The sequence below is a fragment of the Myxine glutinosa genome, chromosome 12 (genome assembly GCF_964187855.1).
Source record: "Myxine glutinosa chromosome 12, kmMyxGlut1.1, whole genome shotgun sequence".
Taxonomy (NCBI): Eukaryota; Metazoa; Chordata; class Myxini; order Myxiniformes; family Myxinidae; genus Myxine; species Myxine glutinosa.
In genome coordinates, this window is record NC_136272.1 from 63,114,474 (window position 1) to 63,138,721 (window position 24,248).

The 24,248-nt window shown below is 45.9% G+C and overlaps 1 protein-coding gene across 1 annotated transcript in view; it reads right to left on the minus strand.

The window, feature by feature from the left end:
- The window catches only part of LOC137437471 (MAP/microtubule affinity-regulating kinase 3-like), a 112,103-nt gene that overhangs the window by 30,038 nt on the left and 57,817 nt on the right, over nucleotides 1-24,248 (minus strand). The window contains exons 3-15 of the mRNA XM_068131823.2: nucleotides 22,723-22,776; nucleotides 21,943-21,991; nucleotides 19,917-19,982; nucleotides 19,574-19,644; nucleotides 16,556-16,612; nucleotides 10,234-10,470; nucleotides 9,993-10,112; nucleotides 9,667-9,766; nucleotides 8,367-8,479; nucleotides 7,959-8,112; nucleotides 7,627-7,874; nucleotides 7,396-7,499; nucleotides 7,147-7,287 (exon numbers count right to left, since the gene is read on the minus strand). Coding sequence (XP_067987924.1) covers nucleotides 7,147-7,287; nucleotides 7,396-7,499; nucleotides 7,627-7,874; nucleotides 7,959-8,112; nucleotides 8,367-8,479; nucleotides 9,667-9,766; nucleotides 9,993-10,112; nucleotides 10,234-10,470; nucleotides 16,556-16,612; nucleotides 19,574-19,644; nucleotides 19,917-19,982; nucleotides 21,943-21,991; nucleotides 22,723-22,776 — 1,514 coding nt within the window. The remainder of the gene's footprint in view (nucleotides 1-7,146; nucleotides 7,288-7,395; nucleotides 7,500-7,626; nucleotides 7,875-7,958; nucleotides 8,113-8,366; nucleotides 8,480-9,666; nucleotides 9,767-9,992; nucleotides 10,113-10,233; nucleotides 10,471-16,555; nucleotides 16,613-19,573; nucleotides 19,645-19,916; nucleotides 19,983-21,942; nucleotides 21,992-22,722; nucleotides 22,777-24,248) is intronic.

Genomic DNA, 24,248 nt, shown 5'->3' on the forward strand with positions numbered 1-24,248 from the left:
GTGTGTTTTGCTTGGCTCTTGGTTTTTTCCCTTCTACCCCGAACATAATACTGTCTAACGTTCTAAATCCCCACCCCCCCTCCCCCCCCAAAAAAAAAAAAAAACCAAAAACATTTATTTTATTTTCTCCACGTGTACTGTTGTCTCATCCTGTATTTTCTGTCCAGGTGTGCTGTTCGCCCCACCCCCATTATCTCCTTGCCATCCACCGTTTGCCCTGTTCACGTGACTCGTGGTGGTCCCTCTCGGCTCTCCCCCCGTTGGTATTTTTGTGCATATAAGATTGTTCATAGTTCTGTTTAAATATTTTTAAATATGTTTAACCTTTCCCCTTCTGTTTTTTATTCAGTGGTATATTACAACACGCTGTTTTTCTTCCTATTTAAAAGGCTTTTCTCAATTTCCTCTCCAACTCATTCCACTTCAAAAAAAAGAAATTCAATATCTTATACGTCTCCCTCACTACATGGTCTAAATTCACATTCATTCCATCCCTCCTCCATCATCCTGAACCGGATTGCTAACTTGAAAATCACAACAAACCCAATTTGTTATCAATGTTCGTCTTTCATTAATCATCCACTTTCTAAACTCCCCTCTTGCCCCTCCCATCCAAATCCCCCCCCTTGCACCTACACTCCGAAACTTCCCCCTTCCCCTCCACTCTTAAACTCCCCCCTTGCCCCTCCACTCCTGAACTCCCCCCTTGCCCTTCCCCTCCTAAACTTCCCCTTTGCCCCTCCCCTCCTAATCCCCCCCCTTGCCCCTCCACTCCTGATCTCCCCCCTTTCCCCTTCCCTCCAAAACTCCCCCCTTGCCCCTCCCCTCCTAAACTCCCCCCTCACTCCTGCCCTTCAAAACTCCCCCCCAATCCCTCCCATTCAATTCTCCCCCCATACCATTCCTCTCCAATTCTCTCTCCTCCCCCCTCCTCCTCCAAGCTGCCTCCTCCCCACTTCGTCTCCCTTCTATCTCATACCTCCACCCCCCCCAAACCTTCTACTTTCCTCTGCCCCCCCTCAAACAACCCCTCACTGTGCCGCATCCCTTCACCAGCAAACCTTTCATCCTCCTCATCCTTCCCTTTCTTGGAACTCTTCTGCAACATCTGAAACACTATCAACTGCTCTCCCTACCTCCCCCTCTCATCCTTCATCTTACCCTACTCCTCCCCTCCCCTGTCCTGTACCCGATGCTCCCCCTCTCTCTTCATTAACGGTATGGACCTCAAACATCCGGGGCCTTCGCTCAAACCTGACTGATCTCTCCATACAGGTTGCTTCTGACAATCCAGACTTGATCTGCTTAACAGAGACTTTCCTCCTTCAAGATGTCTCTGATTCCTTAATATCTCTTCCTGGTTACTCCCTCCTCCGGTATGATAGACCTGAGCCTCGGCCTGGTGGTGGGGTGGCTATCTTTGTCAAAAACTCTCTTCCTCACTCTCCTTGCACTGCTCTCTTTCCTCCTCACCCGCAGGAGTACCTCTGGTTACGGCTTCCTCTCCGCTCCCACCTTTTGTTCATATGTGTTCTGTACCGTCCCCCAAACAGTGATGACTCCATCTACATTTCAATGTCTGACAACATGGACCAACTTCTATCCACTCATCCCAACTCTCTCTTCCTCATATGTGGTGACTTCAACTGTCATCATGCCACCTGGTTGGGTGTGGGTTCCTCTCTCACTAGTCATGGCACCTCAGCAAAGGACTGCTGTGACTCACTGGGATTGACACAATCTGTCAATTTCCCGACCCGGATCTCAGCCAATGGAGTATCTTCTCTTCTAGACTTGGTTATGACAAACTTCCCTGCTAATGTCTGCTGCTCTTCTTCTGCTCCAATCGGTTCTTCTGATCATGTGCTTGTCAAAGTGGACATCTCTCTGGCCATTCTCAGAGAGCCTCCTCAGCGTCGACGAGTCTGGCATTTCACTCAGGCCGACTGGGACGGTCTTCAAGCAGCCATCAATCGTCTGGATTGGTCTCCCATCTCCACTGCCTCTGACATCAATTCTTCCTGGGAATTCTTCCAAAGCAAACTGATCTCTCTCATGCACAGATTTATCCCATCTCGCCTTCAATTGTCTTACCCTTCCTCCCATCCATGGTACACTGAATCTTGTGGTGAGGCAGTTGCCCTGAAACAACTTGCCTTTGCCTCTTGGAAGGCTAATCCAACTGAAGGAAATCTCAGTTCCTTCCACCAAGCTCGGAACAAGTGTGTGTCTACCCTCAGGAGTGCCAGGAAGCACTATCTCTCCTCACTCAAGAATGAACTCTCAAACCTGTCTCCTTCCTCCAAATCCTGGTGGCGTCTGGTCAAATCCGTTTCTGGTGTTTGTTCCCCCTCCATCCCCTCCCTTACCTCAAATGGCCACACAGTTGACATCGCACGTGACAAAGCCGAATGCCTCAACTCTGTGTTCGCCTCAAAATCCTTAGTCCCAAACCCATCTCTCTCTGTTCCCACCTTTCCCAGTCGAACCCAACTGCTCCTGGACTCTGTGTCCTTCTCTCCTGACAAGGTGGAGGAGTTTTTGTCAAACCTCGACTCTGATTCTGCAACTGGACCAGACGGCATCAGCCCACGGGTCTTAAAATCCTGCTCTGCCGCTCTATCTCACCCTCTCTCTGTTCTTTTCACCCTATCTTTTGCTCAAGGTCATCTGCCAGCATCCTGGAAATCAGCTAACATTACCGCTTTACACAAAAAAGGTGCAAAAACAGATCCTTGCAACTACAGACCAATCAGCCTGCTCCCAATTATCAGCAAAGTCATGGAATCCATCATTGCTTCGGATATGAAATCTTTCCTCTTCTCCAATGGCTTGATCTCTGATCATCAATTTGGTTTCAGACCAGGTCACTCTACTCTGGACATGCTGCTTCTGCTGTCTCAACAATGGATGGAGGTCCTCAATGCCAAACAGGAAATCAGAGCTGTCTCCATTGACATATCACGTGCCTTCGATACGGTCTGGCACCCAGCTCTGCTCACCAAACTCTCCTCCTATGGTATCCATGGAAATCTCCATGCATGGCTTGCGGACTTCCTCTCTGGTCGTAGTCAACGTGTGGCCCTGAATGGATTTCTCTCATCTCCCCTTCCTGTTCAGGCTGGAGTTCCCCAAGGAAGTGTGCTGGGCCCTGTGCTTTTTCTGGTCTTTATCAATGATCTCTCTGACTCTCTGGAAAATCCTCTCTATCTCTTTGCTGATGACTCCACTCTCTGCCGCTCCATTCCTCTTCCCTCAGATCGGCAGTCTGCAGCCTCCTCACTCTCTGAAGACCTGGACAAAATCACAGACTGGTCAAACAAGTGGAACATGTCTTTCAATCCTGCCAAATCTCACTCTCTTACTATGTCTCTCCGAAAAGATCGACTGGACAACCCTCCCATCTACTTTCTCAACAATCCTCTCCAAGAAGTTCTGTCACTCAAGCTTTTGGGTCTCACTATCTGCCATGATCTTTCTTGGGAAAACCACATTTCCAAGCTGGCCTCCAAAGCCAGTCGCCGACTGGGCATCCTCCGTCGTGCGAAGTCCTTCCTCGGCACACCTGAGCTCCTCACCACTTACAAGGCTTTCATCCGCAGCTCAATGGAATACTGTTCTCCCCTATGGGCTGGTGCTCCTGCCTCACACCTGGCTCGGCTTCACGCTGTTGAATCCAAAGCTTTCAAAATCATTGGAATCTCCCGCGATGAAGCTATCTCTGAGGGCCTTTCACTCACTCACCGCAGGCAGGTAGGTGGTCTTTCTGTCTTCTACCGACTCCTCTCCGGCCTTGCTCCCCCAGCTCTCTCTGTGCTCTGTCCCCCAAATATTCCTACAGGTCGCACAAGATCTGCCAGCAACCCTCTGATGGTTAAACTGCCGAAATCTCGGCTCTCTGCTCACCTTCACTCTTTCATTCCTCTTTTCTCCCGCCTGTGGAACAAACTCCCACACTCCCTTCAATCCCTCTCCTCCCTCCAGGTCTTTAAAACAGCTGTTCACCACCATCTCTTATCTTCCCCCATCCATAACCTTGATCTTTTCTACCCCCACTAATTCACCCCAGATCCACCTTGTTTGAAATTCCAACTTATTTCCTGGAAATCCTGGCAGTGTCCATATGTTTATACCTCTCCCACCCCCCCCCCCCTTCACATGCCTCCCCCCCTTCACATGCCTCCCCCCCTTCACATGCCTCCCCCCCAAAGCCCTCTCCCTCCCACAGATCTCTCGATGTCTCCATGTCTCTCGGTCCCTGCTCTCAAATGTTGTGTTTGTGTCCTTCCCCCTCTCTCCCCATCTTGTCTACCGCTCCCGATGTTATTTGTTTTATGTGTCTGTTTGTCTTTCTGTGTGATTAATGTTCGCTCTTTCACGAGCCTCGATCTTGTATACAAAAAAAAAAAAAAAAAAAAAAAAAAAAAAAACTTTGATGAGGAGGGGTGAGGTGGGAGATTTGAGGTGGAGGGGTGAGCGGGGAGATTTGAAGGGGAGGGGAGATTTGAAGGGATGGGGAGATTTGAAGGGGAGGGGAGATTAGAAGGGGAGGGATGAGGGGGAGATTTGAAGGGAAGGGGAGATTTGAAGGGATGGGGGAGATTTGAAGGGGAGGGGAGATTAGAAGGGGAGGGGTGAGGGGGAGATTTGAAGGGGAGGGGTGAGGAGTGAGTTTTGAAGGGGTGTGGTAGAGGGAAGGTAGTGATGGAATGGGGGTAGGAGGGAGTATAGGTCGGGGGACATGGAGTGGGACGCTGGTAAGAGATAGGTTTGGTAGGATACGGGCAAGTACCAGTGCAGGAGGGAACCATTGACTGAGATTTGTGATGAGATTTGTGATCACTGAAGATGTGAAAAAGGAACAATTAATGAAATACAAACATCCAAAACAAAATTGGGTTCTTGAGATTTTCAAGTCAGAGATACGTTTGAAAACGTTGTAAGAGGGGTGGAATAAAGGTGAGTTTAGAGAATGGAGAAAAGAAGAACTGTAATATTGAATTTTTTGAATCGGAATGATTGAAAGAGTGATTTGAAGATAGCCTTTTGAAAAGGAAGAAGAAGAGTGAGTTATACTAGAAGAGAGCATGCAACGGAGGAGAAGTTTAAACATTTTAAAACAAAACCTTGAACACTGTCTGGGTATTCACTGAAATGAAAGCAGGGAGGCTGAGGGGATGATGAATTGCAGAACAGGTTCACAAGGAGGAACAGAAGAATCGGAGATTAACAAGCCAGGTGGAGTGGAGAGATCAAAGGAAGGTGGAGGTATATATAAGCATTTTGTTGGTACAGGAGGAGGGACTCCTTTTTATATTTCTTAATAATTTTTTTTTTTTTATAGGTGAGGTGAAGGCAGATTTGAGTAAAAAAAGAGAAAGGTTGAAAGATCGTGAAGGAGTAGTGTGAATAGTTCACGAACAGAATGTGGATATAAAGGTGAAATCAGCTGGAAAAGATGGAGGAAAGAGAATGGGAGGGGCGAGACAACACCTGCTCGCAAGAGGTGGGGGAGGAGGGGGGAATTAGGGGTGAAAATAAAAGGTAGTACAGAGAAAGGACGATCGTGGACACACAACAACTAATGAGGGAACTGGGTAGGCCTCAAAACACGGTATGAAAGATCCGACTAATACACAAACTTGCACGAATTTTAAAACAAAACTGAACTATATGGTATTCATAGAATACTTACCCTGCGCAGTCAACTTGGTGTGAGCCAACTCTTCTGTTTTTGAAAGTTTCTCTTTTTTGGATCCAATATGGCTGCCAGATCATGTGAGCAATGACATCATAAATTTATATTCTCTAATAAAATTGTTGCATAGATCATGCTCAATAAATATGATACTGATCAGACGAGGGGTTGTCCCTGTCGAATTATGACATCATAATTATGGCACCAATGACGTCATCGTTAACAACACTTATTCCCCATATGGATTTCTTTTAAATGAGCCACGTTTCAATTTTTTCCATAGAGCAGTTTTGGAGATATAGAGGTGCAACGTTTTTCCAAGATGGCGCCTGTAACACATGACCTATGAGGTCATGATTATCATTAAAATATTCTAAAGGAGGAGGCGCTCCTATGGTGAATATTTAGCGTCCATCAGACCAAGAGTTGCTGAAATTTTTGAAATAATGATCAGATGGATAAGTGTTGTATTTGTCGAATTATTATGTCATAACGAAGGCACCGATGACATCATCATCAACATATCTTATTCCCCATGGGGAGTAGTTGACAATGAGCCTGGTCTCAATTTTTTCCATGGAGTGGTTTCAGAGATATAGAGGTGTGAAGTTTTTCCAAGATGGCGCCTGTACCACGTGACCTATGACGTCATAATAATCATTGAAATATTCTACAGGAGGAGGCCCTCCTATGGTGAAAATTTCGTGTCAATAGGACCAAGAATTGCAGAGAAAAAAAAATTCATGCTGATCGAATCAAGCATTGTACTTGTCAAATTATGACGTCATAATTAAGGTGCCGATGACATCATCATTAACATATCTCATTCCCCAAGCGGAGTGCTTGACAATGAGCCTGGTTTCCATTTTTTCCATTGAGCAGTTTGGGAGATATAGAGGTGTAACATTTTTCCAAGATGGAGTCCGTACCTATGATGATGACCGACGATGTCATAATTATGAATAAAAAATTTCTACAGGCGTAGGCGCTCCTATGGTAAAATTTCGTGTCAATCGGACCAATGGTTGCCGAGAAAATGAATTTTAAAAATGCACACATGGCACACGTACGGCACACGTACGCACCCGATTGCTTAACCCCGCTTTTTGCTTCGCGAGCGCAGGGTAACTAGAAGCACAAGTAAACAAATAAACGGACAAAAACGATCAGGAGAAACTTATCTTTGAGGATACCGCAGGAGCCATAAAGTCACACGACTGAGCCCAAGGTGCCGGAACCAGAAGTCCAAATAAACAAAGATAGGAACAAACAAACATTACAAACAACTCTCACCATTTCGAATTGCCTATAATTTTGATCTTTTGATCTCCAGAACGTATGTGCGGTATTCAAATTAGTGAGAGTTGACTGTATGCATTTCTTATGGTTCTTTCCCACAATACAACAATAACTAATGACAGAGTAGAGAGGTGACAAAATAGACAAACTTTGGCCTTTGTATCTCATCCGGGATGGGTGGCAGGCTGGTACGACCTGGGTGACCAGATGCAGACATGGACTTCTGGTGACGTGGCCTCACGGCCAAGGAGGCTGGAGGAGGTGCTGCGCCTCCACACACCTCCGTCAAGCTGGGGATGAGCATGAAAAAGAAAGAGAAAAAAATGCAAGTTTGAACAATTCAGCAAGGTGAAAGATAAAAACTTGGCAAGAACACCAAAATGTGTGAAGAGGCAAACCTGGAATCTTTTCCATTGGAAATGGAAGCCGGCCTTTCACCTGTGGCCCTATCCCCATACACGTACGTGTTTCTTCGACTCATTCCACCAGACAGCACGTTGTTCTGAGGGCACGTCATAGTATTAAGGCACGGCATGTCAGATCACGAGTGGAGGTGAGAGATCAGAAAGCACATGTGCAGCTCTAGGAGCAAAATGTTCAACTGTGACAATGGCAATGGAATAGCCTACCGATGGGGAGGCCAAAATCTTTCGTCGACAGGGTAACTCTGCCTTATTGGGATTGGCTGAGCCTGATGGGAGGGGGCTGTGTGGCCCACCGTCTGACACAACAGGTCCATGTCCCGGCTTCCTTGGTCCCAGGGGTTCCAAAGCCAACTCTGCTGTGAGGGTGGACCCTTCTGTCCCGGATCCTGATGTACCGACCGAGGGATGTGGCCGACGGCCAAAGCCACCAACGGGAACAGATGGGCCGGGCACTACCAACAAAAGGACAAAGATATGGTGAGAAGGAAAGAAAGAGGAAAGAAGGGATCCTAAAAGGACAGCAGAGGCTTAGTTACCATGATCACTGAAGCGACGCTGTTTCTGATTGGCTGACACACTGCGCTGCACAGTGCCACGTGCAGGGGATGCAGTGCTGGTGTTCAGATCACTATTAGGCCGATGAGGCCTGGCGAGGGATAAGTTACTGCTGGAGTACAAATCACTCTCCAGCTAGTGTTGGTGTCAGCATTAGGTGGTTGGAGAGGAAGGAAGGAAGGAAGGAAGGAAGGAAGAAAATTTTAAACAAGGTCATGAAGGAATAAGGGTCGGAAGAGGAAAAAGGACGAGCGAAAGGAGGTTAACAGGAAATGGGAAGTACGGTAAATTGGAGAAAATGAGAGCAAGCAAAGGTTAGCAAGACAAAGCAGTCACCAATTTGAAGCAGCGGCAGCAGAACTGACCAAAGTCCTGCACTGGAGGCTTACTTCTGAAGGCTTGCAGCCCAGCAGAAGGTAAGTCGCCGTCGTCTCATCATATTTCATGTTCTTCACAGATTGTTGTACACCTTCACGCGTAAAGCCCATTCCCAACATGATTTCTGCAAGAAGGAACAAAGATGATGCTGCGCGTGATGCCACCGAGGTCATTTGACGGTTCCAATAAAAGCAGAAAATACGATCAGCATAAATTTCCAAGTTCACAATCAAGAGTAAACACATTCCATGATAATTTAATAACCCACTTGGTTGGAGCCATTAATGCAACTGGATATCTCATTTCATCATTTAGGCAAATCAAGATCGAAACACTCCCATAACCAAGCGGCACGTAAACAAAGCCACACGTACTAAACACTCAATGTTACATTATAATAATAATAATAATTCATTTATTTTGTATAGCGCTTTTCATGAAGCCCAAAAGCGCTTTGACAGAGTGCAAAACATAATGCATAACAAAACATGAAAACATCAATTGCAAAAAGACAAGAATCAATAGGAAAATATTTAAAGCAAAAGGAGGGAGAAGGAGAAGTGATAGTCAGGGGTTAAATGCTGTGGGTTGAATGTTGAATGCAGTGCTGAACAGGTGGGTCTTGAGTGATGTTTTGAATGTGGTGAGTGAGGAGGAGTCTCTGATGGTGTGAGGTAGTGAGTTCCAGAGGGTGGGAGCAGCGATGGAGAAGGCCCTGTCCCCCCAGGATCTAAATTTGGTCCGGATGGGGGGGGTCAGGAGGTTGGTACCAGCAGAGCGGAGGTTGCGGGTGGGAGTGTGTCTGGAGAGGAGGTCAGCCAGGTAGGATGGGGCCAGGTTATGGAGGGCTTTGTAGGTCAAGAGGAGGATTTTGTACTGGATTCTCTGGGAGATGGGGAGCCAGTGAAGCTTGTAAAGGACGGGGGTGATGTGGTCACGGGTCCGGGAATGGGTGAGTAGACGGGCAGCGGAGTTCTGAATGTATTGGAGTTTATTGGTGATTGTTGAGGGTGAACCATAGAGGAGGCTATTGCAGTAGTCCAGACGGGAGGTGATGAAGGCGTAGATGAGGGTTTCTGTAGCCGTGGAGGAGAGGGATGAGCGGAGACGGGCGATGTTTTTCAGGTGAAAGAAGGCTGTCTTTGTGATCTGTTTAGTGTATTTGTCGAAGGAGAGGGTTTGGTCAAAGATGACGCCAAGATTCCGGATGAGAGGGGAGAGGATGAGAGGGGACCTCACATTGCAACAAAAGATCCAGAAAGCCAAGCATGGTCTACATTTGCAAATGCTCTCGAAGAAAATCCATCTCACCTATCCGTCGATTGTCCACCACGCTCTCTGCAACCTCCTCAAAAGGCTGCAACAGGTCATCCTCAAACCCCATGTTCATCCATTTGTCACACATTATTTGCTAGAGTGCAGAACAAGCCATCAACATACTGAGAACGTAAAAGCCATTTTGACAACAATGTTTCAGTGAAGCTTCAGTTTTGCCAGGTTTCTAAAAATAAATAATAAAATGCGCCAAGGCGTAGCACAAAGGGGTGAGATGGAAAAACTCCTCCACGGGTCCACAACGATAACTCTACCCATTAAAAAAAGCCATAGAAGCCCAGGCAGGTATGCAATTCACTCACCTCTAGAGTACCCCTCTTCAATGGGTTAAGCACCAGTAAACGTTTCAGGAGGTTCTCACAGTCTGTAGACATATAGAATGGTATTCGATATTTACCACGCAGTACCCTCTCCCGCAGTTCCTGCCGAGAAAACAAGGACAAATCGTCACTCTCCACACAAGTAATCCCATCTTACTCGTCAAGCACAAGCACCACAACCGTAACACGGCCTCGTATCCAGGGGATCAGCCATAACATTCACCTTGAGATTCTGCCCATCAAACGGCAGTGAGCCGCTGACCAGCGTGTAGAGGATGACCCCCAGGCTCCATACGTCAACCTCCGGCCCGTCATACTTTTTCCCTTGGAAGAGCTCTGGTGCAGCATATGGCGGGCTTCCGCAAAAAGTGTCCAGCTTTCCACCTGGACTGAACTCATTACTGAATCCAAAGTCAGCCAGCTTGATGTTCATGTCACCATCGAGAAGTAGGTTTTCTGCCTGCAAGGGAAATGTGTCGATATTCCAAAAAATAAAATCATCACTGGATGGTTACAAAGCAATACCACCAGTGGTCGATGAAAAAATATTGTTGAGGTCATCTGGTTAATCCGTTTGCCTGGCTTGAATTCTGGCGAACCACATCAAAGCAGTCACGTCAGCCGACTGATTTTGCTATCCCGGGCCAGATCACGTGTCTGCCTGCCACAATTCCATACCGAGTCATCCCAAGCCAGTAGATGCGCCGCACTCATTCAGTGCCGTACGCCTGATCCCTAATAACGACCGTGCGGAGTTGTTCAGCGTATGGCACGGCCTTGTTATGGGCACTAGTCACCCATTTCCCATTTGTCCTTTAACAGATGTGCACAACTGCAACCAGGATCGGAACAAAACCACCCAAATTCACTCGGAGACCAAGTGGTTTTAAAATGCATTTGGGAGAACACGGGGTCGGAATACAAGAGAAGCAAATCAATCATGAACAAATACATACCACTTGACCATCTAAAAAATACGTGTCCACGGATCAACGAACAAACAGGAACCTATATTACCTAGGTTCTTAAGGCCTCTTTTATCATACCACAGGAGACAGACAAAATAAAGTGGCAGACAGGACTGAAAATACCCCGGCTGTGCCTGGCAGGACACAACTTGCCCCCTGGTGGAGACACGAGCAGGCATAGGGACAAATTGGGCCATGGTCCAATCCTCGGCATGAGGAGGAGATTGGGCGCGGTTTGCTGAGTGGGGCATGGCGGAGACCGCAGCAGCAAACGTGGCCGGTTCTGGGTGAAACCTCGCACCAACTCGAGTGTAGATTCCCCAGCGAGGTTTCCAACCTCTGCTTGCCCCTCGCCTTTATAGGTTATACCCCCACCCACTCTGATGATGCAATTAACCCTTTCTCTCCCACTCACTATTGGTCCGGGGCCCAGTTTTATGGGTGGAGATCCCACCCATCGACTTGTCACTCATGAGGTCCCCTTTCTCTGTCTCGGTCAGGACCGTAGTGTGGCTTTTCCCGCCCAAACTTGCACCTGAGGGCCTATCAGGTAATTTTAAAGTACACAAACAGATTACAAAGGTGACAACATTAAAAGGGAACCATATGAGTCTATCCAGAGATGGCGGTTTTAGACACAAGCATTGGAGGTGGGTAGATGACATATTTCTATGTATAAAACGATGCATATCTTGTATCACAATTAAAATGTTTTAGATTATTTCTTCTTTCTTTAAATAAAGATTATTATTATTATTATTCATCAAAATCTCTTCCCTCTCTCTTTGACAAGGTTTATTTCCCAAAACCTACCTCATTCCTAAACGCTTAGTTCATCCATCCTCCTATTTCACTTGGAGCTAAATATTCCTCCATGCAGTCAACCAAAAACATTCTCATCACCACCACACCCAGGAAGTCTGTCGCAGGTTATCCAGTCTGGGAATCTTGAGGCGTCAATGTTGTAGATGCTGTGTGTCAAACCCGTCCATGTCATTATCATCTCCCCCCCCCCCCTCCACCCCCTTCTACTCCCCCTCTTCCTGTCCCTTCTCAGCCTCCCCATTGCCCAGCCCCTTCTCAGCTTCCACCTCGTCCTGTCCTCTCTCTCGGCTTTGCCCCTGCCCCAAACCCACCCTCTCCCCCAAATTTCCCCCACCCCCCACACCTTTTCCTTTCCACATCCCTACGTTCGATCAGCATCTGTCCCTACCGGTGTGCTCCTCAAACGCCTGAGGCTTCAGCTCCAACCTGACAGATCTCTCAATCCAGGTCGCTGCTGATAAACCAGACATTATCTGATTAACAGAATCCTTCCTCCCACACGCACGATGTCCCTGACGCTTTAGTGTTTGGACCTGGCTATTGTCTCCTCTGGCTTGATGGGCCTTTTCTATTTGCATTTTTAAAATACTTGGGCTAAGGCACAATAGAGCGCGCACGCACGCACACACGCACGCACGCACACGCACACACACACACACACACACACACACACACACACACACACACACACACACACACCTTGGGGGAGGTGCCATCACTACCCTCACTTCCCGAGATATTCTGGGAACCAGCAACGTCATAACAATGGCGCAGCTTTTCTCACCGTACTCAGCGGGACATTTCCTCAAGAGAAATTTCCTCCGCCCCCATGGATGCCAACCGATGGGGATTGTCGATGCTCTATCCTTTTCAAGCAAGGAAGCAGCACGGTCCACTTTAAAAGTCTTTGGTATGACTTGAACCGGTCTAAACCGGATGGGTGTTTTTTAGGAGACACCATCTCCTCACTGGATGGCCGTTGGCTCACAGAGGGAGATCATCCGCCCTTTGCCAGATGTTGTTTTTAGTCCTGGCAGGAGTCACAGTCACCCTCCCCTATAGCAAAGTTAGTGAGGGGTGTCGGTTGAGTCACCGACAACTCGACCGTGCAGCAGGTAGCACTGGGTTACAAGTTACCAGTGGCAGTCCCCAAAAGACTGATCTGACAGAAACCCCGTCCTGGCGGCGGAGTGGTGCTGCACATCAAGAACTCCACTTATCACTGTCCGTGTACTGCTCTAACACCTCCCAAACCACAGGACTACATCTGGCTACGACTTTCCCTCCGCTCCCACCTCATGTTTGTCTGTGTGTTGTACCGTCCTCCCAACAGTGACAACTCCATATACATCTCTCTATCAGATGACAAGGACCAACTTTTAACCACTCAACCCAACACTTTCTTCCTCATATGTGGTGATTTCAATTGTCACCATGATAATTGGCTCGGTGTTGGTACCTCTCTCACCAGCCATGGCCCATCTGCAATGTATCTTGCTCGGCCTCTGCTCCAGTTGCCTCATCTGATCATGTGCTTGTGAACGTCAACATCAATCTGGCCATTCTCAGAGAACAGCCTCATCGCCGGCGAGTCGGGCAGTTCCCTCGGGCAAACTGGTGTCTTACCCATCCTCCCGGTCTTGGCACTCTGAATGCTTTGGTGAAGCAGTTGCTTAAAAAACAAACAAACAAACAAAAAACGTGCATTCACCTCCTGGAAGGCCAATTCAACTGATATATATGAAGGCAACCTCAAATCATTCCACAAAGCCGGCACCAAATGTGCGTCTCCTCTCAGTAGAGCCGGAAAACAGCATCAGCCCAATCTCACGAATGAGCTTTCAAACTTGCGTCCCTCCTATAAAACCTGGTGGTGCCTTGTTAAATCTGTCACTGGAGTATGCTCCTCTCCCACCTCTTCCCTTACTTCAGCACCTGGACTGGACGGCATCAGCTCACGTGTCCTAAAAACCTGCTCTGCTGCTCTTGCACTTCCTCTATTTGCCCTTTTCAACTTGCCATTTACGCTGGGTCATCTTCCATATGCTTGGAAATTAGCCAACATCGCTACACTACTACATAAAAAGATGTAAAAACAGTTCCCCTTCTTAACACCAATGAGCTTACTTCCAATCATCAGCAAGGTCATGCAATCAATCATCGGAGTTGACAAACTCATTCCTTTTGTCCAACAGCCTTATCTCAGAATATCAATTCAGATTCAGACCAGGTCACTCTACCTTGGACGTGCTGCATATGTTCTCCAAACAATGGATGAAGGTCCTGAATATCAGACATGAGATCAGGGCTTCTCTCGATATATCTAAAGATTTTGATACATTCTGGCATTCTCCCTTTACCCCAATGGCATGAAAGGCTCCACTCTTGGGGGTTGCTTTCCTCTTCCACTCTCGTAGCCAACGTGTGGCTCTCCACGGAACCCTTCCTTCTCCTCTCCCTGTCAAGGCTGGAGTGCCCCAAGTTAGTGTTCTAACCCAATCCCATTCATAATCTTCATCAATTTCAGTGCCTTCAGAAAGTATATTGGTGATGACCAGCACACCCCTCGACTTTTGTACACTGCTCCTTTCCTTTTCCATGTCCAGGCGGTGCATGATGTCAACGCCGGGGGCCCGGCAATGACGCGCTCAGAAAGGGAGTACTCAGTTTTCACTCGGTTTTCTTGTTTTCTTGTCCGTTTTCTTTTTTCTTGGTTTGTTTTTTTCCCGGCAATATCTCGGCCTCCTTTGAGCTAACAAGCTGAAATTTGGGCACAATAGCGAGCACGAGCTTTGGCAGAAACGGCATTTTTTTATTAATCAATTAATTGATTACTTCATTATTATCTATTTATTAAGTACATATTTATTTTCTTTCTCATCTGGGCATTATCTCAGGCACCTTTTGAGTTTGGAAGCTGATATTTGGACATGATCATGACCAAGTGATTTGACTGTAAATGGTATTTTTTCTTTATTGATTAATCAATTAATCAATTAATTATTTAATTATACAATTAATTGCTTTTCAAAAAGTTACAGACTCGGTTGAAACGTGGTAGTTTTGGTGTGCTATTAGCCAATTGATTAACAATTTAATTATTTTACAATTTTTTTATTTTATTTATTGGCATCTCCTGTGACAAAGCTGATTCTGGGGGTGTTTTCACTGCCTCACCGCAGGCAGGTTGGTGGTCTTTCTATCTTCTACCGACTCCTCTCCGGCCTAGCACCCCCAGTTTTGTCAGTGCTCTGTTCCCCAAATATTCCTACAGGACACACAAGATCTGCCATCAACCCTCTTATGCTTAAACTGCCAAAATCAAGACTCTCTGCTCACCTTCACTCTCTCATTCCTCTTTTCTCCCACCTCTGGAACAAACTCCCTCACTCTCTTCAATCCCACTCCTCCCTCCAGGTCTTTAAAACAGCTGTTCACCACCATCTCAAAGCTTCCCCCATGCAAAACCTTGATCTTTTCTACCCCCGTTAATCCAACCCGAACCCACCTACTTCAAATCCCCCGTTTTCTTTTCTGAAAGTCCCTGCAGTGTCTATCTTGTTTATCCCATGTACACCCCACTCCACCCCAGCCGTCTCTCTTCCACAGATCTCCTGAAGTCTTCATTCCCTGCTGTTGTTGTACTTCCCTCCCCCACTCCCACTCGTCTCCTGCTCCCTTTGTTATGTGTTCTGTGTGTTAGCTCTTATACGAGCCTCGACAATGCATTATAAAACAAGACCGAAAGTGTAACAGCAGCGTAGCCGGGCTTGTAAAATATTATAAACCTTCTGTAAATTGGTTTATAAACCACCAATCTTGGTCACACACATAATATTAGCTTTTCCAAACAGTCGCTAATGCTGTTTATAACATTAAACAAAGAAATTTGGAGGAATCCCGACATCCGTGAGGTAAGTTTTACTTGCAGAACGAGGGAAGATCTACTGTAATCTAGATTATACCCCACACGGGTTGGGTACGTACCGTATTGTTGGAAGAGACATAACGCAGATGCTTTCGATATTTGATGGTCATTTTAACAATCGGTTTGTTTGTGTTTCACACTGAATGAAAAACGTAAAGGTAGAGCATGGCGATTGTGATATATGCCAGGTTCGACGATATGTTCGGCATGAACGGCATATAAATCAAAATGGCGGTGTGTGGAGAGTCAGCTGCAGCACCGCCGTAATGACATCAGACTTGATCACATCACCCTGTCATGTGACCAGATCCTCAGCTCTGATTGGAATACGTTTGAGGGGACATACATACATACATACATACATACAGGCGGACAGACGGACAAACTCTGCTCTAGACGGCTTTGCCCTATGGGTTACACCGTAAAAAATCAATATGTGAGATAACTAACCTATCCTATGCAAAGTTAGGCCCCTTAAAGTCATTCCCACAACAATACGTTAACATTTCTCCATACTCTGTAAAAGCATTAAATGAACAAACGAGAGAGCAGAAGAAGAGATTCATGTGCACACATGAGGATAGATTTCCGAGAAATTCCAGGTTTCTACTTTAAAGCAATCACCCATGAGATCACCTTTTAAACGTATCTTGTTTGGTGCAGAGTAAGATCGCTTAAAATGTCAAAAACTTTTGCATGTTTAGTATTTTTAAAATACATGTATTAAATTACATTGTTAGCACTTCTCATCTTCATCAATCAAACGTAGCCAATAACACCGTAACTTGTGAAGAAAACTGGTATATATTAGATTTCCATCTCACCTTGAGGTCTCTGTGAACAATGCGCTTCCTGTGGCAATACTGAACGGCAGACACGATCTGAAAATCATGGCAACAGCAACAGAAGTGGGGATGAGTGTAACAAAGAACAACAACTGTTGTGACAGAGAACCAATCTCCTATCATTGGTATAGTTCCCCCATAATGATCCCACCCTTCATATAGGTAATCCTCCAATCATATCCCTGCCATTTGGCTAGCGCCGAGCAAAGGCCATTTGTCCAGATATAGCCAATGGCCAACCTTGTCGAAGTTCCCGAGCCAAATCGCATGTCCACTGTCATGATACGGTACTGGTGTAGTCTCTGAGTCAGCCGACCATTATTGCTCCCGCCAGGGAGTAATGCATTCGATCGTGTCCGTCCGTGTGTGTGTTCGTGTGTTTGTGTGTTTGTGAACAAGATATCTGGAAAAGTTCTGAACGGATTTGGATGAAAGTTGGTGGGATGATTGCCCTTGGGATTAAGGAAGAATTAATTAGTTTTTGGTGAAGTTCAGGATATTATTCCGGATCCAGGAATTTTTTGAAGGATTTTTTTACCATTGGAAGATAGGGCTCAGCAGGGCCACCCACGGCGGAAGTATGCGCTCTCCTGAGTGGCGTTCTAGTTGTAATTGGTACAGCGTACTTCGTCTCTAATTAACGGCCAAGTGGGCCGATAGGCATGCGGCATGGTTTGGTTACATGGTGTTTATGACCTTTGCAAATTAGTCAACAGACTCTCCTTAATTGCAAGAGTGATCACAATGACCCAAATTCAACCCGAGACAAGTTATATATAATTGTAATCATGACCACGGGGTGGGAAACACAAGAAGCAATGAGCAATGAATAATCACCGATAACACCCCTTAGCCCGTACCGATATGCGCCCACGAACCAACAAAAAAAACATGAATCCTTAAATACCTATGTCCTTATCGGGCCCAATCATCCACAGTAGAAAGACAGGGGAATCACAGGACAGAAATACCATGCAGTGTCCAGGACAATGCAGGATGGTCAAGGTCAGGTCATTCAGGTCAGGTCAGTGCACGGAAACTCATTCACTTCATTTTTTCATAAAACATCCCTTTCACCTTTACATTAATAAATGAAGGCAGTGTATGTATATGAATATAAACAGTACAGTATATTAATATGTGCATGCATGCATGTATGTGTATATGTAATATGTGCATATATGTGCATGTATGCATGTATGTGTATGTGTCAATGTGCAATATGTGCATATTAATATGTGCATGTATGTGTATGTGTAACAGAAAATTAATATGTGCATGTAAACAGTATATTAATATGTGCATGTATATGCACATATATGTACGCATGTGCAGTATCAACTGTAAACTCACTCTCGTTGAACTTGAGGAAGGTGAGCAGCTGTTAACGGAATGTCTCTACTTTTTCTATGTATTTTATTTATGTATCGACATCATACCAATGTCTTATATACATGCCTGCTGTTCTTATAGACTAAGAAGAAGGCCTATTTGACCGAAAGGTTGTCGAAAATGAAAGATCGTCCTGAAGCTACGTCCGGAACTTATTTAATTTATTCTGATTGTATATTTCATGCAAATGAGGCACCCTACTCGTATTGTGGAGTTTCTGCTATTTCTCACAGTTATATATATATATATATGACATGGCACATTCCTCACAAAAAACGGGGGGGGGGCGAAGGGGGGGGTGACTGTTCCCCCACAGCTGTTCGTCACCATGGGAGGCAGGCATTGCTTGGATTGTGATTTATGAATGCCCTGGGGGTAGAGACTCATAACAGGGCCTCACACTGTGATTGGTGGAACCCCTGCACTATGATTGGTGCATGGTGCAACACCTGGAGCCTGATTTATAGAACCTCTGGAGGGCAAGACCTTTGTGACTTATCATAGGTTAACCTCGGAAGGTGGAGACTTGCGGTGGGGCAGTGCTCGGGTACAAAAAAAACGTCGGTCCGGATAATAAGCAGCCTCTCTCCCTCCCTCTTGGTTCAGTTTGGCTCTTTTAAACCTGCTCACTCTCTTGACTTAGTCTGTGTCTGCTACTCACTCTTTGAGCAGCTCACTCTGTCTGGCTTGATCCAACAGTGCTCTGACCACCACTTTGCACCTTGACTTTTGCTCTGACTCTCTGGCTGCACGATCTGAGTCCTGGTCTTGCCCTGGTAGAGACGAGGCAGCGTTGTGTGTTCTGCTCCAACATCATGCTCTCCACCAAGTGCATTTTCCTCAAAGCTCCCCAGTTTGTGTGTGTGTGTGTGTGTGTGTGTGTGTGTGTGTGTGTGTGTGTGTGTGTGTGTGTGTGTCCTGGGGAAGGGGGGGGGGGGTGAGATAGGGTGTTTTATTTTGGTTCATTTTATCTATCAGGAACTGTGCTGTACTGTCGTGTGTGATCAATTATTTAACTCTAAAGGAATGGCATTGGCAACGGCTTGCCACTTTCGCTGCTGCCATTTTGTCGTGAATACAATCGGGCCCATTTGGGATTCCTGGAGGGTTAAATTTATTGTAATCCTGGTTTTTAACTGGTGTGTTTGGAGCATCAAATGGCCGGCTATAACTGCTGGGCATTGGTTTGTGTAAAAACTGAAAGTTTAGCTATCGTTGACGTCTCGGCTTCAGCGTGACGGTAACCGCACCGATCTTGTCAGGAGGTTGCAATCAATGTGACAATATTTATCGCAGACATGGCTCCCAGCCTTCTCTTTAACACTACATCCATAATGGTTAACCCTTCACACCAACCTTCGAGCCAACAATCCAAACACAGGAACTAAGATACAACAACAACAACATGCATTTTAAGGCCATTTTCCCTGCTAGAGCGGGGGTTAGCCTTGCGGACCCCATGGACCATGGACCCCATGGAACCAAGATGAATGCAGACATTCTTTATGGTGGCCTAATGAAAACATCTCCAACCAGAGGTCAGTGTACAAGACTTACCCACTGCACCCTCATCCTGCATTACATTGCCAAGCCATTTAAGCTTACCTGTCTAAATTTTGCCCTCGCCTCCTTTTCCTTCATCCGCCCATGAGCGACCAGGTAGTCAAACACCTCACCTGCGCACACCACAGGGTCCGAGAGCAACCGAGATTTGTTAAATGCAAGTTCACCCGGTGCTCAAACGACCCCATTTGGGTGCACTGTTGGACCTTTGTGGTAACTTCCATAAAGTTATATCACAGCCAAAAAAATGGATGATCACCAATGGAATTACAGTCTCATAAATTACTAATTGTGAATCCCCAATTCCATAGTTTTATTCCGCATTTAAACAAACTTCTATTAACTTTATACAATAATTAAATAAGTAAAGGCTATCCACACGTACCTCCACTCGCATATTCCATCACAAGGTACAGAGTCTTCTCAGTCTCGATCACTTCAAACAGCTTCACTGTGGAGCACATGAACACAAGGTCGTTGTACGAGCAAAAAATCCTCAAGGTTTTACAATTATTCCTGCACAGCTCAAACTAACTGTACAATAATTTATCTGAAGAACTTTGTGTTGTACTTGAAGAATAAGCCTGAGTAGATCATCCCAATTTACCAGGCAGGATTATTAAGATCAGGTGTCCACAGTTTTCATCGCTCTCTGATGAAGAGTACTCTGTCATCTTGACTTGGGCCTAAAGCCTTTGATACTGGGGGAGACCTGCAATCATTGCACAGCTTCATTTCAAGGCCTCTCATTGACCAATTTAAACTAGACTACATCATCCAGGTGAGAATTCGCTTTGCTTTGAGGATCTGAGAATTCGCTTTGCTCTTCTTCTTTAAAAGGGTGCTTTCGACTTGGTCGAGATATCACAGAAGGGTGCTTTCGACTTGCTTACCAGATCTATTCATTCCAAAAAAATTCCATCTCTTACAGTTCCTCTTTCCTACATTCCCTAAACTCACCTGCACTCAACCCCCCTACGACTGGGTACGGTGGGTACATCCGCAGCTCAATGGAATACTGTTCCCCCCTCTGGGCCGGTGCTCCTGCCTCACACCCAGCTCGTCTTCACGCTGTTGAAACCAAAGCTTTCAGAATCATTGGAATCTCCTGCGATGAAGCTAACTCTGAGGGCCTTTCACTCACTCACCGCAGGCAGGTTGGTGGTCTTTCTGTCTTCTAGACTCCTCTCTGGCCTTGCCCCCCCAGCTCTCTCTGGGCTCTGTCCCCCAAATATTCCTACAGGTCACACAAGATCTGCCAGCAACCCTCTTATGGTTAAACTGCCAAAATCTAGGCTCTCTGCTCACCTTCACTCCTTCATTCCTCTTTTCTCCCGCCTCTGGAACAAACTCCCTCACTCTCTTCAATCCCACTCCTCCCTCCAGGTCTTTAAAACGGCTGTTCACCACCATCTCTTATCTTCCGCCATCCAAAACCTTGATCTTTTCTACCCCTGCTAATTTCACCCCAGATCCACTTTTTTGAAATTCCAACTTCTTTCCTGGAAGTCCTTGCAGTGCCCTTGAGTTTTATACTTCTCCCACCCCCCCCCCCCTTCCCACGCCTCCTCCCCCCAAACCCTCTCCCTTCCACACATCTCCCGATGTCCCTGCTCTCAAATGTTGCGTTTGCATGCTTCCCCTTCTCTCCCCATCTAGTCTACCGCTACCCTTATTATATGCTTTGTGTGTCTGTTTGATTTTGTTGTGTGATAAATGTTAGCTCTTTCACGAGCCTCGATCCTGTATACAAAAATATATATATATATAAAAAAAATATATATGGGTGATTCGAGGTATCTTAGCACTCCTGCCAAGTTGCCCTGGAAATATTTTACGAGTCAACCACAAGTGGACTGGCCACATGTAAGCCAAACAAGGTGGTAGGCCTATATATAGATCAATTCTTCTCTTCAGGAGATCATTAGTGAGCTATGGATTTTATAAACTCAAGGTTGTTAGGAATATGATAAAATAAACATGAACCTTCATTATTTGCTCTGACAAAGGGTTCATGCTCGAAATCTCAGCTGCACCTCGTTTCCCATGGCACAAACATAGTCCGATCAACTTTTACTGTTCTATGGTTTCGTTCAGAAAAGAGCGTTCCAGGGCCTAGACTCTGCATCCTGGACTCTCGGGCAGAAGAGAAATGTTGCGTTGGCAAGCATTGCCCACATGCACTCTCCTTCCTTCCATCACAGCCACTGCTCCTCCCCCCTCAACCTCACAACTGACTCCATTACTTCGGGTTGTCCTTGGATGTAATGCATTCGCTATTTTTCTCGGTGCTTTGCTGAATGCATCGTGGTCACATAAAACTTTAACAAAAAACAAGGGTTGAATAAATAAACCAAATACGCCGCTGAGTAAACCTGGACAAGGCCCCAATTTGAAAGGTGCAAACTCACCAACATTCGGATGATTCACCATTTTCATAATTCGCACCTCTCGGAAAAGCTGCACGGGAAAAGCGCATGGATACAACCATTAAAGCAGCACAAAGAATCACACGGCTCCAGACACGACCGAAAATCCCAACTGCCACATCCCAACAGATATACGACGGCGTTAAAGAGCTTTGACTACATCAAGCAGATGATATTGGTCGCAGACAGACTCCACATCAAAATGGTTCATCAAATCTCGAGACGACGTCGGTCGAGCTAATTCGATGCAATGAATCTTGGGACTAAGCCACCTTGGGTCTTCAAATTCATGATACAAGTTTCTCTTGTGAAATAAAAAACAAATCGCAAAAATATTATACAATGGTTAATTAGCGAACAAAGTAACCACAAGACACGTCCGCTTTATCTCATTTATCAGAGGTGTACGCAGCACCCGAGCACTTGCTGCATCATTTTTAGGGGCGCAGCTCTACAACTCATCCCCCTAGGAATTTCAAACTCGGCCATTGTGGTGGCACACAATGGTCTACCCTTTTCAAATGGTACATGGGGATCGTTAATGACCACGGGCAAATGCTGGCAGATCGGATAGCCAACTTAACATCTCCTCTGAAGGACCGAGTCCTCTTTGATGCAACACTGTGTTTGCGAAGCACCAAAGTGGCATATCCGGCATGGGAATAAAACCCGGTCTTCACAAATCCAAGGTGGGTCTGTGCTACACCTGCGCCATTTTGGCAGATCATTAATATCAAGAGTCGACAAAACAAAGCACCCCACCTTCTGCAGGCTCGAAGGGTTCAGTTGAGTCTTGTCAATTATCTTAATAGCCACCTGGAGGGAGAAAGGCAAGGTGAAGGAAGCATGCACAGAGAGAACATCGGTAAGAGCATCGGTACAGGTAAATAGAAAAAGGATATATATCCACGCATTTAGCAATTTAGCAATTTAGCAAACCCTGGTGTTGGGCTAGCGGCTAGGGTGCCGGCTTGGGATCCTAGGATCCTGCGTTCGAATCCCGGTCGATTGCTGAATTAACGCCAGGGGGGTTGACTCAGCCTGTTCATCCTTCCGTGGTCGGCTAATTTGAGTACCAGTTCACTGGTAATTCCCTGTTTGTCGTTAAAGGCGGCAAAAAGGGTTGGCGTCAGGAAGGGCATCCGGCCGTAAAACATTGCTTCAAAAAGGGGACCGAAAAACAACAACAACCACGGTTCCCGAAAAAGGCCAACCCCCGCTTTGCGGGGAAAAATGGCCTCTAAAGGTGGTTTTTTTATTTTTTTTTATTTAGCAAACATGGGGCGTGCTTGACAAAGTCGAAAAGATGATGCTTGCAATAGAAAACGAGAAACGAGAATTGGATGCCGCGAATGGGTCTGTGGATACGCCTCCTTCCACATTGGATGTCCACCCACTGTTATGTCTGATTTCAATTAAAGGTCACATGAAAACGTCAAGGTCACATGAGAGAGACGACGAGAGGGAAAAGAGAGATAAGTAGAAGAGAAACAATATCACACACTTCGAGCTCGAGTTATGATCTGGAAATTATTTTCAAATTTTCAAAGTTCGACTTGTTGAACCGGAAATTGAATCCGTTCATCTTTGTATTAAAGTCATTACTTGTGCAAAGTTTGGTTAAAATCCCTTCAGTGACTCACAAGTTATTGTGTTAACCAAAAACAAATAATGGTCAGACGGACAACCAGGAAACAGAATGACTCCGGCCTACGGCTGTGGAGGCGTAAAAATGAAACAGCATGTGCAAAGTTAGGCTCGATGTTATTTGTACGCACCAAGTAAAACGTTATAGATTACTCTGCAGTGGCAATAAATTAATTTTTTTAAACAAATACATAAACAAACGAAAAAAAAATTAGGCGAATGGAGCCAAATATATTGTTGTGGGAATGCCTTATAGGGGGTAACTTTTCATAGTATAGTTATTTCCCTTCTTACACGTGTTAACATAAGTGTGAGGTAATTTAATTGTGATATAGAGATATGCGTCTAGGTCATGACATGCTCGTCATGTTCATCGATTCATCTTTCTTTGTTACACCATTGATGTGTAGAAAGCTGCTGTCTTCCCTCCCCTAAAGTGTGTGTCTAAATTGCCATCCCTTGACACCCGTTTGAAGTTTTATCCCTTCACAATCTCTTTTATGTTCTGTAAAAGGGTCTGGCAGGCCATCGGGCACAAGTAAAGGCAGAAATTACGCCATTACGTGGAAAGCGTGCCACTCGATCTGGATGAAAGGTTCGCCGGTCTGCCACGCCCACAGACTGGACTATGGGCGATTGGC